A 16,947-nucleotide genomic window follows, 5' to 3' on the forward strand; every position below is an offset into this window, starting at 1 on the left:
TTTTATTTGTTGTTTTCTAAATACTGCTACCTAAAGTGGCTCATAATCTTTATAAAAGCTCTGTACAGAAGATTCTATTATTTTCTCCATTTTGCAGAAGCAACTGAGGCTTAGAACCTTAAACAATTTGCCTGAAGTCACATAGTTGGTAAGTGGTAGGACTGGGATATGAATCCAAACAGTCTGACGCCTATGCTTTTTAACCTCTATGCTTTTTCATACAGGGCTGAGGTACTGAGAACTGGCATAATCCTTTTGGAGAGCAATGAGATCATGCCATCAGTATAGTCATCAAAATCTTTACACCCTTGCCCACTGTGTTAGTTAGATTCAGTTGTCAACTTGGCCAGGTGAGCATACCTAGTCTTGTTGCTGCGGACATAAGCAAGTGGTACGTGAACCTCATCTGTTGCCAATTACATCTGCAGTCGGCTAGGAGGCGTGTCTGCTGCAATGAGCAGTGTCTGACTTAATCGGCTAGTGCTTAAATGAGACAGCACAAGGTAGCACAGCCTAAGTAGATTGGCATTCCTCATCTCAGCACTCGCAGCTCAGCCCAGGCCTTTGGAGATGCAGAAAGAAGTCACCCAGGGGAAAGTTGTTGGAACCCAGGGGTCTGGAGAGGAGACCAGCAGAAACCATCCTTTGCCTTCCACGTAAGAAAGAACCTCAGTGGAAAGTTAGCTGCCTTTCCTCTGAAGAACTAACAAAATAAATCCCCTTTTATTAAAAGCCAATCCGTCTCTGGTGTGTTGCATTCTGGCAGCTAGCAAACTAGAACACCCACTAAATCACTGATGAGAATTGAAGAAAGCTATATGCTGAAGGAAGAAAGCTACACACAGATGCTCACTTTAATGGAAGTCTTAAAACGACTAATAGGGAAATGATTCATTATGATTCATTAACTTGATGGAAAATTCTATAATATATCCACTTAATAGTGATAATTATAGAGCTATATGTACAACATGGAAACATTATAGTATTAAAAAATAAAAACTGTATGTATACTTGGGAACATATAAAAATAGTATGTACATAAGTAACATCAAAAAATGATAATAGTTGTTAGAAAGACATGGGATTGTTGTGACTTTGATTCTTCTAAATATTTTCATGATGCTTACAACTAAATATGGAAATCAAGCACCTGCAAAACATATCTTATTGACAAATGTCCAGAAAGTGATACAACAGGATTCTTTTTTTATACTTTCTTCCAAGCCTCCTTTTTTTTTTTTTATTAATTAACGGAAAAAAAGAAATTAACCCAACATTTAGAAATCATACCATTCTACATATGCAATCAGTAATTCTTAACATCATCACATAGATGCATGATCATCGTTTCTTAGTACATTTGCATCGGTTTAGAAGAACTTGCAACACAACAGAAAAAGATATAGAATGTTAATATAGAGAAAAAAAATAAAAGTAATAATAATAGTTAAAAAAAAACCTATAGCTCAGATGCAGCTTCATTCAGTGTTTTAACATGATTACTTTACAATTAGGTATTATTGTGCTGTCCACTTTTGAGTTTTTGTATCTAGTCCTGTTGCACAGTCTGTATCCCTTCAGCTCCAATTACCCATTATCTTACCCTGTTTCTAACTCCTGCTGGACTCTGTTACCAGTGACATATTCCAAGTTTATTCTCGAATGTCGGTTCACACCAGTGGGACCATACAGTATCTGTCCTTTAGTTTTTGGCTAGACTCACTCAGCATAATGTTCTCTAGGTTCATCCATGTTATTACATGCTTCATAAGTTTATCCTGTCTTAAAGCTGCATAATATTCCATCGTATGTATATACCACAGTTTGTTTAGCCACTCGTCTGTTGATGGACATTTTGGCTGTTTCCAATTGTAAATAACGCTGCTATAAACATTGGTGTGCAAATGTCCGTTTGTGTCTTTGCCCTTAAGTCCTTTGAGTAGATACCTAGCAATGGTATTGCTGGGTCGTATGGCAATTCTATATTCAGCTTTTTGAGGAACTGCCAAACTGCCTTTCACACTGGTTGCACCATTTGACATTCCCACCAACAGTGGATAAGTGTGCCTCTTTCTCCCCATCCTCTCTAGCACTTGTCATTTCCTGTTTTGTTGATAATGGCCATTCTGGTGGGTGTGAGATGATATCTCATTGTGGTTTTGATTTGCATTTCTCTAATGGCCAGGGACATTGAGCATCTCTTCATGTGCCTTTTGGCCATTTGTATTTCCTCTTCTGATAGGTGTCTGTTCAAGTCTTTTTCCCATTTTGTAATTGGGTTGGCTGTCTTTTTGTTGTTGAGCTGGACAATCTCTTTATAAATTCTGGATACTAGACCTTTATTTGATATGTCATTTCCAAATATTGTCTCCCATTGTGTAAGCTGTCTTTCTACTTTATTGATGAAGTTCTTTGATGCACAAAAGTGTTTAATTTTGAGGAGCTCCCATTTATTTATTTCCTTCTTCAGTGCTCTTGCTTTAGGTTTAAGGTCCATAAAACTGCCTCCAATTGTAAGTTTCATAAGATATCTCCCTACATTTTCCTCTAACTGTTTTATGGTCTTAGACCTAATGTTTAGATCTTTGATCCATTTTGAGTTAACTTTTGTATAGGGTGTGAGATACGGGCCTTCTTTCATTCTTTTGCATATGGATATCCAGTTCTCTAGGCACACATTTATTGAAGAGACTGTTCTGTCCCAGGTGAGTTGGCTTGACTGCCTTATCAAAGATCAAATGTCCATAGATGAGAGGGTCTATATCTGAGCACTCTATTCGATTCCATTGGTCGATATATCTATCTTTATGCCAATACCATGCTGTTTTGACCACTGTGACTTCATAATATGCCTTAAAGTCAGGCAGCGCGAGACCTCCAGCTTTTTTTTTTTTCCCTCAAGATGTTTTTAGCAATTCGGGGCACTCTGCCCTTCCAGATAAATTTGCTTATTGGTTTTTCTATTTCTGAAAAATAAGTTGTTGGGATTTTGATTGGTATTGCATTGAATCTGTAAATCAATTTAGGTAGGATTGACATCTTAACTATATTTAGTCTTCCAATCCATGAACACGGTATGCCCTTCCATCTATTTAGGTCTTCTGTGATTTCTTTTAGCAGTTTTTTGTAGTTTTCTTTATATAGGTTTTTTGTCTCTTTAGTTAAATTTGTTCCTAGGTATTTTATTCTTTTAGTTGCAATTGTAAATGGGATTCGTTTCTTGATTTCCCCCCTCAGCTTGTTCATTACTAGTGTATAGAAAAGCTACAGATTTTTGAATGTTGATCTTGTAACCTGCTACTTTGCTGTACTCATTTATTAGCTCTAGGAGTTTTGTTGTGGATTTTTCCGGGTTTTCGACGTATAGTATCATATCGTCTGCAAACAGTGATAGTTTTACTTCTTCCTTTCCAATTTTGATGCCTTGTATTTCTTTTTCTTGTCTAATTGCTCTGGCTAGAACCTCCAACACAATGTTGAATAATAGTGGAGATAGTGGACATCCTTGTCTTGTTCCTGATCTTAGGGGGAAAGTTTTCAATTTTTCCCCATTGAGGATGATATTAGCTGTGGGTTTTTCATATATTCCCTCTATCATTTTAAGGAAGTTCCCTTGTATTCCTATCTTTTGAAGTGTTTTCAACAGGAAAGGATGTTGAATCTTGTCAAATGCCTTCTCTGCATCAATTGAGATGATCATGTGATTTTTCTGCTTTGATTTGTTGATTTGGTGTATTACATTAATTGATTTTCTTATGTTGAACCATCCTTGCATACCTGGGATGAATCCTACTTGGTCATGATGTATAATTCTTTTAATGTGTTGTTGGATACGATTTGCTAGAATTTTATTGAGGATTTTTGCATCTGTATTCATTAGAGAGATTGGTCTGTAGTTTTCTTTTTTTGTAATATCTTTGCCTGGTTTTGGTATGAGGGTGATGTTGGCTTCATAGAATGAATTAGGTAGTTTTCCCTCCGCTTCTATTTTTTTGAAGAGTTTGAGGAGAGTTGGTACTAAATCTTTCTGGAATGTTTGGTAGAATTCACATGTGAAGCCGTCTGGTCCTGGACTTTTCTTTTTAGGAAGCTTTTGAATGACTAATTCAATTTCTTTACTTGCGATTGGTTTGTTGAGGTCATCTATTTCTTCTTGAGTCAAAGTTGGTTGTTCATGTCTTTCCAGGAACCCGTCCATTTCATCTAAATTGTTGTATTTATTAGCGTAAAGTTGTTCATAGTATCCTGTTATTACCTCCTTTATTTATGTGAGGTCAGTAGTTATGTCTCCTCTTCCATTTCTGATCTTATTTATTTGCATCCTCTCTCTTCTTCTTTTTGTCAATCTTGATAAAAGTCCATCAATCTTATTGATTTTCTTATAGAACCAACTTCTGGTCTTATTGATTTTCTCTATTGTTTTCATGTTTTCAATTTCATTTATTTCTGCTCTAATCTTTGTTATTTCTTTCCTTTTGCTTGCTTTGGGATTGGTTTGCTGCTCTTTCTCCAGTTCTTCCAAGTGGACAGTTAATTCCTGCATTTTTGCCTTTTCTTCTTTTCTGATATAGGCATTTAGGGCAATAAATTTCCCTCTTAGGACTACCTTTGCTGCGTCCCATAAGTTTTGATATGTTGTGTTTTCATTTTCATTCGCCTCGAGGTATTTACTAATTTCTCTTGCAATTTCTTCTTTGACCCACTCGTTGTTTAAGAGTGTGTTGTTGAGCCTCCACGTATTTGTGATTTTTTTGGCACTCCGCCTATTATTGATTTCCAACTTCATTCCTTTATAATCCGAGAAAGTGTTGTGTATGATTTCAATCTTTTTAAATTTGTTGAGACTTGCTCTGTGACCCAGCATATGGTCTATCTTTGAGAATGATCCATGAGCACTTGAGAAAAAGGTGTATCCTGCTGTTGTGGTGTGTAATGTCCTATAAATGTCTGTTAAGTCTAGCTCATTTATAGAATATTCAGATTCTCTATTTCTTTATTGATCCTCTGTCTAGATGTTCTGTCCATTGATGAGAGTGGTGAATTGAAGTCTCCAACTATTATGGTATATGTGTCTATTTCCCTTTTCAGTGTTTGCAGTGTATTCCTCACGTATTTTGGGGCATTCTGGTTCGGTGCGTAAATATTCATGATTGTTATGTCTTCTTGTTTAATTGTTCCTTTTATTAGTAGATAGTATCCTTCTTTGTCTCTTTTAACTGTTTTACATTTGAAGTCTAATTTGTTGGATATTAGTATAGCCACTCCTGCTCTTTTCTGGTTGTTATTTGCATGAAATATCTTTTCCCAACCTTTCACTTTCAACCTATATTTATCTTTGGGTCTAAGATGTGTTTCCTGTAGACAGCATATGGAAGGATCCTGTTTTATAATCCATTCTGCCAGTCTGTGTCTTTTGATTGGGGGAATTCAGTCCATTAACATTTAGTGTTATTACTGTTTGGATAATATTTTCCTCTAACATTTTGCCTTTTGTATTATATATATCATATCTGACTTTCCTTATTTCTACACTCTTCTCCATACCTCTCTCTTCTGTCTTTTTGTATCTGACTCTAGTGCTCCCTTTATTATTTCTTGCAGAGCTGGTCTCTTGGTCACAAATTCTCTCAGTGACTTTTTGTCTGAGAATGTTTTCATTTCTCCCTCATTTCTGAAGGACAATTGTTTAATTTCTCCCTCATTTTTGAAGGACAATTTTGCTGGATATAGGAGTCTTGGTTGGCAGTTTTTCTCTTTTAATAATTTAAATATATCATCCCACTGTCTTCTAGCCTCCATGGTTTCTGCTGAGAAATCTACACATAGTCTTATTGGGTTTCCCTTTTATGTGATGGATTGTTTTTCTCTTGCTGCTTTCAAGATCCTCTCTTTCTCTTTGACCTCTGACATTCTAACTAGTAAGTGTCTTGGAGAATGCCTATTTAGGTCTAATCTTTTTGGGGTGCGCTGCACTTCCTGGATCTGTAATTTTAGGTCTTTCATAAGAGTTGGGAAATTTTCAGTGATAATTTCTTCCATTAGTTTTTCTCTTCCTTTTCCCTTCTCTTCTTCTTCTGGGACACCCACAACACGTATATTTGTGCGGTTCATATTGTCCTTGAGTTCCCTGATACCCTGTTCAAATTTTTCCATTCTTTTCCCTATAGTTTCTGTTTCTTTTTGGAATTCAGATGTTCCATCCTCCAAATCACTAATTGTATCTTCTGTCTCTTTAAGTCTATCATTTTAGGTATCCATTGTTTTTTCCATCTTTTCTACTTTATCCTTCACTTCCATAAGTTCTGTGATTTGTTTTTTCAGTTTTTCTATTTCTTCTTTTTGTTCAGCCCATGTCTTCTTCATGTCCTCCCTCAATTTATCGATTTCGTTTTTGAAGAGGTTTTCCATTTCTGTTCGTATATTCAGCATTAGTTGTCTCAGCTCCTGTATCTCATTTGAACTATTGGTTTGTTCCTTTGACTGGGCCATATTTTAAATTTTCTGAGCGTGATCCGGTATCTTCTGCTGGCATCTGGGCATTTAGTCAGATTTCCCTGGTGTTGGACCCAATAGGTTGAAAGATTTTTCTGTGAAATCTCTGGGTTCTATTTTTCTTATCCTGCCCAGTAGGTGGCACTTGTGGCACACATTTGTCTGCGGGTCCCACCAGTAAAAGGTGCTGTGGGTCCTTTAACTTTGGAAAACTCTCGCCGTGGGGGAGGTTCGCCAGCCGAAGCGGCTTGGAAGAGTGCCAGCCAGCCCCGGGGTCCGAACGCCGGGAGGGTCGCCGGCCGCCGCAGCCCGGGAGAGCGCCCGTCCGAATTTCCTAGTCGGCCCGGGGCGCCAAGCGTGGCGGGAGGGCGCCAGCCGCCGCAGCCCGGGAGAGTGCACCGTTCCCAGCTGGACCGGGGAGTCACGTGTTTGGAAGAGACCCCCCCGGTCACCGTTCTCTGCGGCCTGGGGATTTCCGATCCAATTCTCTCAGTTGGTCCGGGGGCCTGCGCGTGGTGTGGGCGCCAGCCGCCGCGGCTTGAGGGGACCGCCTGCCCAATTCTGCCAGCTGGCCCGGGAAGGAGGAAGGGAGGGACTCCAGCCGCTTGCCGCCCCGCCCGGGGAAGCCCGCGCCCCTCGGCAATCTCACCGGAGCGGGTTCTCTCAGCCAGTCAGCCGTTTCAGGATGGGGTACGCTGTCTTTTTGATCTCTGTTGTGGCTCCGGGAGCTGTTCTGTATCGTTTCTACTCCCCTAGTAGCTGTTCTGGAGGACGAACTAAGATCCGCGCGTCTTACTAAGCCACCATCTTCTCCGGAAGTCAAGAGTCTGAGGAAGGAAGTCACCTCTCCATCTGGGGTTCTCAGAGTGGCTGGGGTGATGGTCTTACTGCTGGCCAGAAAGTTCAGACAGCCATCGCTGGGGAGGACACTTCCTTTTTTTTAATGACATGAGAGCTGGACTCTGGGCTTTTAGGGATATGTATTCCTGAGTGGTTGGGAGACATTCTTCAAGATTCTCAACTAATCCCACATTCAGGTTTAAGGTCACCTGAAGGCTCAATGCAAAAGAAGGCTCTGAAAGATGAATCATATTGGTAGCTGTCCCAGGTAAATCCTAGTTTTGGATCCTGCGCTTTCCAAGAAAATGCTACCTTCTCATGTAGAGAGCAGCCACCAGGTTGTCATCTGAAGTACTAGAACCACGTAGACACTAATTAGTAACCTGAGGAAGGAAGTCACCTCTCCATCTGGGGTTCTCAGAGTGGCTGGGGTGATGGTCTTACTGCTGGCCAGAAAGTTCAGACAGCCATCGCTGGGGAGGACACTTCCTTTAAAAGATCTTGTAACCTTTTGTTCAAGGCTCAGACTTTTGAGGTGACTCAGCTGGACCCCATGAACATGGACAAGTTAAATCTTGCTTCCTGAAGCTTCAGAGTCTTGGTTCCAATTTCTTCGGGATTCCACATAACATTCCTGGAAGCTCTTGTAGCACTTCGCTCCGGCTTGCAGGCTCACCTCTCTCCAGTCAGAGAAGCAGGGCTGGGGGTTCGCGAACGCTGTGAGAAAGCTCCTGGCTGGCTCACTAAGACAGAAGCTGCCAGACATCCCTTGTCACCAAAGTCCCTTTCCAGTGTCCATATCTCGGGTGAAAAGGAATTCAAGAATGAGATAAGCAAGTGCAACCCAGTCAGAAAGAATTACTGACAGAAAAGAAAGTGCACTATTAAGAATCCCGAGGGGGCACGTCCCAGGGACGGCAGTGCGCACGTGGTTTAGCCCAACGGTTTTCAACGGTTTTTTAAAGAGAGAGAGATGGAGTTTGAAAATCCCAAGCCTCCTTTTGGAGGAGACTAGTGGTGATTGTAAAACTCTACGTCCAATTATATGAGAAATTGCTAAGTTTTTAAAAATCAGGTAATGAACTAATATAAATTTTATGATCTGTATAATATAGCACACATACATCTAGAAGATCATAAATGGAATATCGATATTGGCTATTTCTAGGTGGTGATATTATAGGAGGTCCTCATTTTCTTCTTTATACCATTTTTAACTTAGTTTTATAACTGTATTCATTTCTAATATTTTTTAAGAAGACTCGAGGAGGTAAATTATTGCTAAATTAAAATAATTAACAAAAATACATAATCTTTGCAAACAACTCCATAATCTCATTAGAAAATTGGATAGCTTTCTCCTATTATTTACTGTGTATTTAGAGTTCACTAATTCTGTTCCTTTGGCTAGACTCATTTTCAACAATTATATTTCAAGCTAATAGTCCAAAAATGACTGACTGACTATACATCTACTTATACTTTAGGCAAAACCCCAACACTTACATGCACAGATTACTGACCAATGAATTCACATCAAGAAGGAAATGCTATTCATAATGACTATACTACATTTTCCTCAAACAATACTTTAATGGTGAACTTAAAAGCCCAAAGAAAAATAAGAGCTTAGAGAGCATTAGTCATTTCCCTAGCAATAGAATGATAACATAATTATATAAAATAGTTCTGTTATTTAGAAATACCTAATTTTAGTACTAGGAGTAAATTGTTACTTTTATTAAACACTTTTAATATGTTTAATCTTTCTGGAATCTGAAAATAATATGAGGTTGAGAAAACAAAGATCAGAAGTCAGGAACAAGAATAAATGAGTGGAAAAGAAAAAACAAGAATCAAAAATTAAAGTTCCTTTATGGAAAATATAATAATAAGAGGAGTTAAATTATGTTTCAATGATTTTAAGCCTAGCATAGCCAAGGATGTTCACAGGATTAGATAATACATGCAAAGGTATAAATGACAAAAAGGTCAAAGAATAATAAATCTGATATAAGAAAGACAGGGCTATTGGGGAAGAAAAGAGAATGTTACATGGGATAGAAAAACAGTTATATTCAAAACTATTAACTGAAATCTTTTAAAATGGGAAGGGATTTCATCTATTTGATATGGTTTTAAGATGCAGGCATGCATGAAAGAATGGATACTGTGAACACCTTATGTGTTCTCTCACATCAGTTTTAAAGTGAATATATGAAGTGAGAAAAACCTTAATCATTAAAATGCAAACTAATATATATGGTATCTTAAATTTGATTGGCTGAAAATGAGATTGTAATGCCCAGTCTCACCCTGGTGAATCAGGGGTAACCCATCACATTATATTTCCCTCCTGGGAGTTATTAAAATTAAAAACAGCACACAGAGGCAAAGAGGCATGTCATCCCTACAATTTTTTTCTCTTCTGCCTATGCCAGACATGATTTTTATTCTTTAAAACCATTTCTTCCTCAAAAGGGCTTACCAAAGTTGTCATCCTTCCTATCAGCAGCCCCACCGGGCTGTGGTGAGTGACATCCAGACGTTTAAACTCAAAAGCTGCTTCAGAAGGGAGTTATTAAAATTCAAATGAGCTGGGCATATTGAAGAAGAAAACACTTGTTTGCATGTACACCTCCACATTTGGCCATCCTATTTAGTCCCACAGAGCAGGGACTGGTTTTGTTTTTGTAAATGGGCTTCCGAGGCCGAGGTCAGCCTCCCACGGCCCCCACTCCTCTGGGGTCATCATTAGGAATGTGTAAGGCTGAATAGATTTTCTTCTCAATCTAGTCAGCAAACCTGACAGGAAGGCAGCCCTCTCTCACAACATGAAAATGCCAAAAATCTGATTGGAAATATGGAATTTTTTGATACTTCATTTACCTACTTTCAGAAAGATTACACAATACATCAATTCCAATGTCACCTGATTTTTCAGGGATGGAGCAGAATAACATTTCCTATTTGATTATATAATCAAAAAGATAATACATTTAACCAACAATCTTCCATTGGATTCAGAGAAAGTTCATTTCTGCTAAGTAATATGGATCAGGGGAGCCAAAACGGCCACTTTTTTTTCATTATAAAAGAAAAGATTTTATCTCTCATTTGACCTTAAGAATTTTTATCTTATTTCTCAAGGAAATATCTCACATTATCATCATTTAAAAATTTGATAACATAACAGTAAGCAAGCTAACAAAAAAAAATAGCAAAATATATTCTTAACTTTGTTTCGGCCAGGAAAATTTAAATGCTCCTTTTGTAAAAATGCAATTTCTTAACTAATGAACATATCTCTATTATATCAATTTTAAGCAGATTTAACAATATAAACAATTAACTAACATTTGTAATGTGTATATAGTAACACACATACATATATATATGTATATATATACAAACACACAACCATGAACATAACCATATGTCATTATTTACTGAGGCTATGTAAAAGCAAATAATGCTAACTTACTAACCTTAAGATAATAACACAAATTTTAGAATTCCAGAAGCTAAAGGAGTTCATCTCTAGGCTATGAAAGTAGCTCTAATGTGGAAGCCCTATTTATTTTCCCACTAGATTCACACATCTCAAGGAATAACTGTAACCACTGGAAAATCAGGCCGTATGACCTCTAATGTCCCTTTCAATGGTTAAGATTTTATTCTTCCATGACTTCTATTAATCAACTTGTTTTTTCAAGACTTCTAGTTTTTTGTTTTAACCTTTTTTTCCCCCTAAGATTGGGATGGTCTTGCAGTAATAAAGATACTGGTCTTTCCCAGACTCCCCTAAACAGACCTAGGAAAGATACAACTAACAAGTATCAATGAAGCATTTCATTAATGAAACTGGTTCCTGAATCATGACACTGTTCAGATCGGACCCATTTTTTTCCTCACACTTCTGAATAATATATATGTATCATTAATAAGCATTTATTTAATAACTTACATGGCATTATTCTGACTACAGCTAAAAACAAAAGGGATTCAAACTCTGTCTTCAAGTTGCTTGTCTGCTAATGTGAATAACAGTAACACAGAGTCACAAATGGACAAATGTTTGCAGAGAAAAAGAGCACAAGGTGAAAGTAGGAACTAGAGCCAGCAACATCAAGTGATCACACAAGGTTTAAGGAGAACACACAAGGTTAAAGGAGAACTGAATTCACATTCGGTTGAATTTAAGAAAAGTAATGTGCACACATATGCTTTTGAAATGGCCACATGGACGAGTAAGGTCTTCACAAAGCCACCCAAGTTCAGAAACAGTGATTTCCAAGACATTATCAAGTATGTATGTTTATGTAGCATTTTCTGTAGTTAGCTTCCTGGTCAGCTCTATTGCAAAGATGCTCTAGCTTGAACATCAAAAGAAAATATTCTTCAGACTGTAGTGTTTAATTCTACAAAGGCATGCTTAGTGGACAGAAACTTATTTAACAAGTAGAAAGACTGATAAAATTCAAGAAATGTGCACACTTGCCTTGTTTTCCTCCTGTAATAAAGAAACCAATGGCTGCTCTAATAAAACTGCTTTCAGGCAAATAGTTATAGTCAGTAGGAACTGTGGAGACAGAAAATGATCAAATTAACCAGTGAATTTGGTGGGATTAATGAAGGAAAGATAATGATCTCATGCTGACATATCAACTAGAGACAAAGCTGAGATGTTTATGTCATTAATCTCAGCACAATACTCGGTGGCTGCAACTAATTCTATTAATTAAGTAACTGGCCTTGAAATAATCACTTAGGCTCTGCAAGCAAATTTAAAATGGTAGCAAAACCTAAAAGAGGCTGAAAAATCACAGAAGACAAAAACTTTATAGCAATGGCCCAAAAAATCTCTTCCACATTGTCACATCAATGAGTTTCAAACCAGTCACCTAGTCAGGGTCAGCAAGGAGTCTGCCAGACTTCTGCGCTGAGGCCACTGTTCCAGGGGCCACTTCAGGACATGGTGAATTAGATATATGAACCATGGAAATTCAACAACCAGTATTAATAGCAGCCAGTCCCTTGCTTCATAAGGCAGAGACCTCTTAGTGACCAATATGTGCAAATTACCAGATGTGGTTGCTGACCTGGAATGGTGAAGCTGACATTTATGTTACTCAAGTCTTGGGAGTCTCCCAAGTCTTTCTCTTTCCAGTTCTCCACAATTGTTTCATAAAATAGTTTTATTCTGCAATAAATGGCTCAATTGGAAAATTCCACCAGGAACAAGTAGCTGTACTTTTCCATACAGAAAATCACTTTATTCAGAAGAATCTGATGATTTGCTACTATCTGATTTGAGTATATGTAAGCTATACCATGTACCTTATAATGTACTACATTTAAAGCCTAAATAAAGAAACAAAAGTCTGACATAAATATGCTATTTTAACAGGACACTGTGAAAGCTCTGCCGTTCAAAACTAGCATTACCAAGGGTTTCTAATAAGATTAAGTTTTTTTTCCTTCCATTTTTTCCATTTTAATATGACAGCTTCCAGCTGTCTGAAGTTCATTATGTTAGGAAGGCTGTGGAACAATGTTCTACTTCTATACCTAAGGAGTGATTAAAAGTGAGGGAAACAGTAATTACAGTGGCCCTTGTTCATGGTAATGCTGTCTTTAAACACATATCAATGGATGCATGAAACGAGGTTTTAAGGAAGAATCTTTGGTGCCTAAACTTTTCTAGCCTGAGTCCCATGTAGCTATGGGTCAAAATTCTATAAAGAGCAAGGAACAAATGTAGGCCCCAGTGTATTAACATTGATACTTGCCCAGAAAATCTCAAAGTACAAACATATATTAAGCTTGTGGGAATTGCAAATATTTTTATTGCTTTTATCAGAAAAGCTTGACTATTAATAGACATAGATTCCAACCCCAAGTCTAAAGAGGTATACCTCTTTAGACGTTCTTACTCCATTATTTTTTCAAAAACAGGGGTCAAAAAACTCTAGCTATATATGAAAAGACTGTTAATGAAACATGAATACTATAAAAATGTGCCATTATAACTAGCAAAATAAAAAGAACTCTGATCCAAGCATGAAGGACCTGGTTCTTAATCCCCAGTTTTTGGATTTTTCACTAAACTAACACTGTATGTAAGTCATGTTATTTTTCTGAGCTTCAGGTCTTCATTTGTAAACACATTAGGGTTAGACTGTACATCTAAATTCATCTCTAAAGGAACAGGGAGGAGGAATGAAAAGAACATGGATTTGGAGGTTGACAGACCTGGCCCAAACCACGTCTATTATTTACTGCCCTGTGACCCTGGACAAATCACAAACCCTCTCCACATCCCATTTCTCTCTAGTGTAAAATAGGAATGGTAATACCTACCACTTAGGATTTTTGTGAAGATTAATGCTTCTAACAAAATCAAAGCACTGAACTAATAATCCCCCCTTCTACCTCCAATGTTCTAAGACTTTAATCTTACCAGAGGTTCTACATTGATTTGAGGACACAGTAGATAGATGAAGATGACCTAGAAGCCAGATTGCATTTGACTGAAGGCCAATCATCCCAGAGACACTGATGACCTATGGAAAAAAATGTGACATTTCCATGATGGGGCAAAATCTAAACTCTAATAAAAGGTCACTTGCAGAAAATCACAAAGCTTTTATGAGCCAGAGACTTGGCTAGTAACGGGAAGTTCTATGACAGGATGTAAATTATGTATCTAGTACACTATACCTGGGACATAGTTGATGTTCAACAAATGTTTGCTGAATGAATGAATCACTCATTCAACCAATCAGTCAATTAATGGCAGACGATAACAGTGATATTATCTATTATTAATAGATATTATCTATTATTAATGTGATATTATCTATTGATATATTATTAATATTAATATATTATTATTAATGTGATATTATTTATTATTAATAGATAATAGTTATCTCAAGTTCACTGAGTCAGGCTGGTCACAAAGAAATATTTGGAAAACGGTAAGTGAAAATCCAAAAAGTAGAAAAGAGATGAAAGTTACTTAAGAATAAAATATCTCTAAATATAGAAGTAGATCTTTTGTTCACTACTTCAAAGAACAAGGTTTCATTACCACTTTATCACTCATAACAAGCAATTTTCCAATAATATTTTTTCATTTATAACTTTTTCTGCCAAGCTAGAGCAATTTAAATTTCAGTAGGATTTTTTTTAGCATATTCATATCAATACATGCAAAAGACAGTATCTTCTGTTCAGAGATTCATGTTTGCTTTCAAAAGCACAAATTACTAAAATTTCTCTATGTGGTAGGTATTATAATCAGCTACATTTTGCAAGAATATAAGAAGATATGCTAGGTGAAAAGTATAGGATATAATTCTATATACAGTAAGAATCCAACTATGCAAAGAAAATAAGAATACTTAAAAAAGAGTATGATCAAATATTAGCAATGGTTGCTTCAGGTTGGGTGGCTCATCAGTGATACTTTTCCAGTTTCTTTCATTCTATTCTTTCAAATCATGTAATAAAAATGATCATTCTTTTAAAAGCAAATTCTTAAAAGAATAAAAACATTTCTTAGTAAATGAATATGTTTATTCTTTATCCAAGAATAACTATGACAATGATTCACCCAAATACTTTTTCAGTGACATCGGTACTAGTGCCTTTTGACCATTCTACCTAGATATTTACCCTGCCCTTTGATCAACCTTCCATTTTATCTTGTCCTGAGGGCCTGAAATTCTTTGCAGGGTCAGGTTTTAATTTTTAAGGGAAACCAATGCCAACTTAAGTTAATACAGAAATGCCAGTCCCACCATCCCCCAGAGGCAGCAAGTTTGTTAACAAATGCAAGACTATCAACTGCTCCCAAGTGTCCCCTGAACTCAGCATTAATGATCAAAGAAGTCCCCATTTTCCAGGTAAAACTTTTATATGGTGAAAGAGAAAAAAAAACAGCAACGGGGAATATGTTTTCCCGTCCAAGGATTTTAAATTCCTCTTCTCACCTGAGTTAAGGTTCTAATGACTTCATTAAGTCTGCCTTGAAAATGAGCAGTCTGGATGGCTTCTGATTTCAACTGAAAGAATAAAAAGAAACCCATACCCAAAAGTAAATAATGGCATTCTTAGTACATGAGCTATCATCTTCTAAGCTAGAGAATAATATATCATTATGTTCTTTTATATCTCAAAAACATAAACTGTGGAGTCCTAGGGGGCAAGGCCCACATTTGAGTTAACACTGAGTCCCTCAGCACCAGATCAGTGTGGCATGTATCAGCCGCACAATAGACTTTTACTGGATGAACGAAGGAATGCCTTAGAATTACTAGTAAACACACACACACATGTATTCACTGTGGAAAACATTTTGCAGTAAAAGAATAATCACACAAATATAAATTTTAACATTACAGATACAGAATGGAGTTACCTGTGAATGACTTTTGAAATTTTTTATCATTCAATCACTTTTCTCAGGCAAGGAACTTGAAGAAAGTACATAATTGATCCTATTAACCAAATAAAACACAGCACAAATCCCTATGGAAATAAGTTTCAGCCAAGAGCAATTTCTCATGCAGCAAGGCAATGAAAAGCCCAAGATAACCATTACCATATTAAATATTAGATATTAAATAGTCTCCTCTTGGTGTGGCTATGTATACATTTAAATTTCTTACTTCAACAGTTTCTTCCTTTTTATTAATTTATTTTTTTACCTGTATTACATCCCCTTCAGAGCCTACCAAGGCCACCATTCCATGAAGAGCTGCCAGACGAAGCATTGTAGGAGTGCTCTGAAAACAAAGCATCAAACATGTTGAGAGAAATAGTAGCTGGGTTTGAGTTCTATAAACTTACAATAATATAGATAAACAACTCACTGAACCAAAACAGTACTAAATTTGTAAGGTCAATGTAATGTGTACACGAGAACCCAAAATGACAGTAGAGTCAAGTAAGTATCAGATTGAAGTTGTTGAATTTAGGTGGATTTTTTTTTTTTTTAATAAAAACAAAAATCCATAATACTGTTTCAAAATTAAGACACTAGCAAAATAAGCAGTTTAAAAAACTGTAATTTTTGGCAGGATGTATCACTGATAAGGGATTACTGTACATTTGATAGTTAGCTGTGTGTTTTTCATTTGATTTGCTTGTCTTTGAATCGTTGAGTTATACATATATATATATTAGCAGCAAATATAAATAGTTCATTAAACTAGCTCTTTTTCCTTTATAAGCATACACAATTACATGCAGGAGGTGACCTCTACCTCTGCTAGGACAATTCTGATCCAAGCAGGAAGGAGTTTGTTGCCCAAGTCTTCAGCTTTTCCATGTCCACACACAGACAATCCATGAACCATGTTTCCTAATGCCAGGGCAAAACCTGAAGTCTGTTAAATAAATAAAAACAGGAAATGAAAGAGAAAAAGAAAAATGGCACAGATTAGGAATGTTTATATATAGCAACACACACTTCTAGGGCTCCCTTGCCTACTGACAAGGACAAGTTCTTCTGCCATTTGAAAATCAGTTTTTGCAAGCTGTCTTATTTTCTAGACTTTGGTTTACAATAGAAACTGCAGAGACAGACTGCAAGGAATTCAG

At 36.9% G+C, this 16,947-nt stretch overlaps 1 protein-coding gene across 5 annotated transcripts in view; it reads right to left on the reverse strand.

The window, feature by feature from the left end:
- FOCAD (focadhesin) overlaps window positions 1–16,947 on the reverse strand; it is a 415,741-nt gene that overhangs the window by 46,233 nt on the left and 352,561 nt on the right. For all 5 annotated transcript variants that reach the window (XM_077148045.1, XM_077148042.1, XM_077148044.1 and 2 more), the window contains 5 exons: window positions 16,611–16,733; window positions 16,053–16,130; window positions 15,336–15,407; window positions 13,799–13,901; window positions 11,837–11,917 (listed from right to left, as the gene is read on the reverse strand). In XM_077148045.1, coding sequence (XP_077004160.1) covers window positions 11,837–11,917; window positions 13,799–13,901; window positions 15,336–15,407; window positions 16,053–16,130; window positions 16,611–16,733 — 457 coding nt within the window. The remainder of the gene's footprint in view (window positions 1–11,836; window positions 11,918–13,798; window positions 13,902–15,335; window positions 15,408–16,052; window positions 16,131–16,610; window positions 16,734–16,947) is intronic.

Source organism: Tamandua tetradactyla, chromosome 2, assembly GCF_023851605.1.
Source record: "Tamandua tetradactyla isolate mTamTet1 chromosome 2, mTamTet1.pri, whole genome shotgun sequence".
In the NCBI taxonomy this organism is placed as follows: domain Eukaryota; kingdom Metazoa; phylum Chordata; class Mammalia; order Pilosa; family Myrmecophagidae; genus Tamandua; species Tamandua tetradactyla.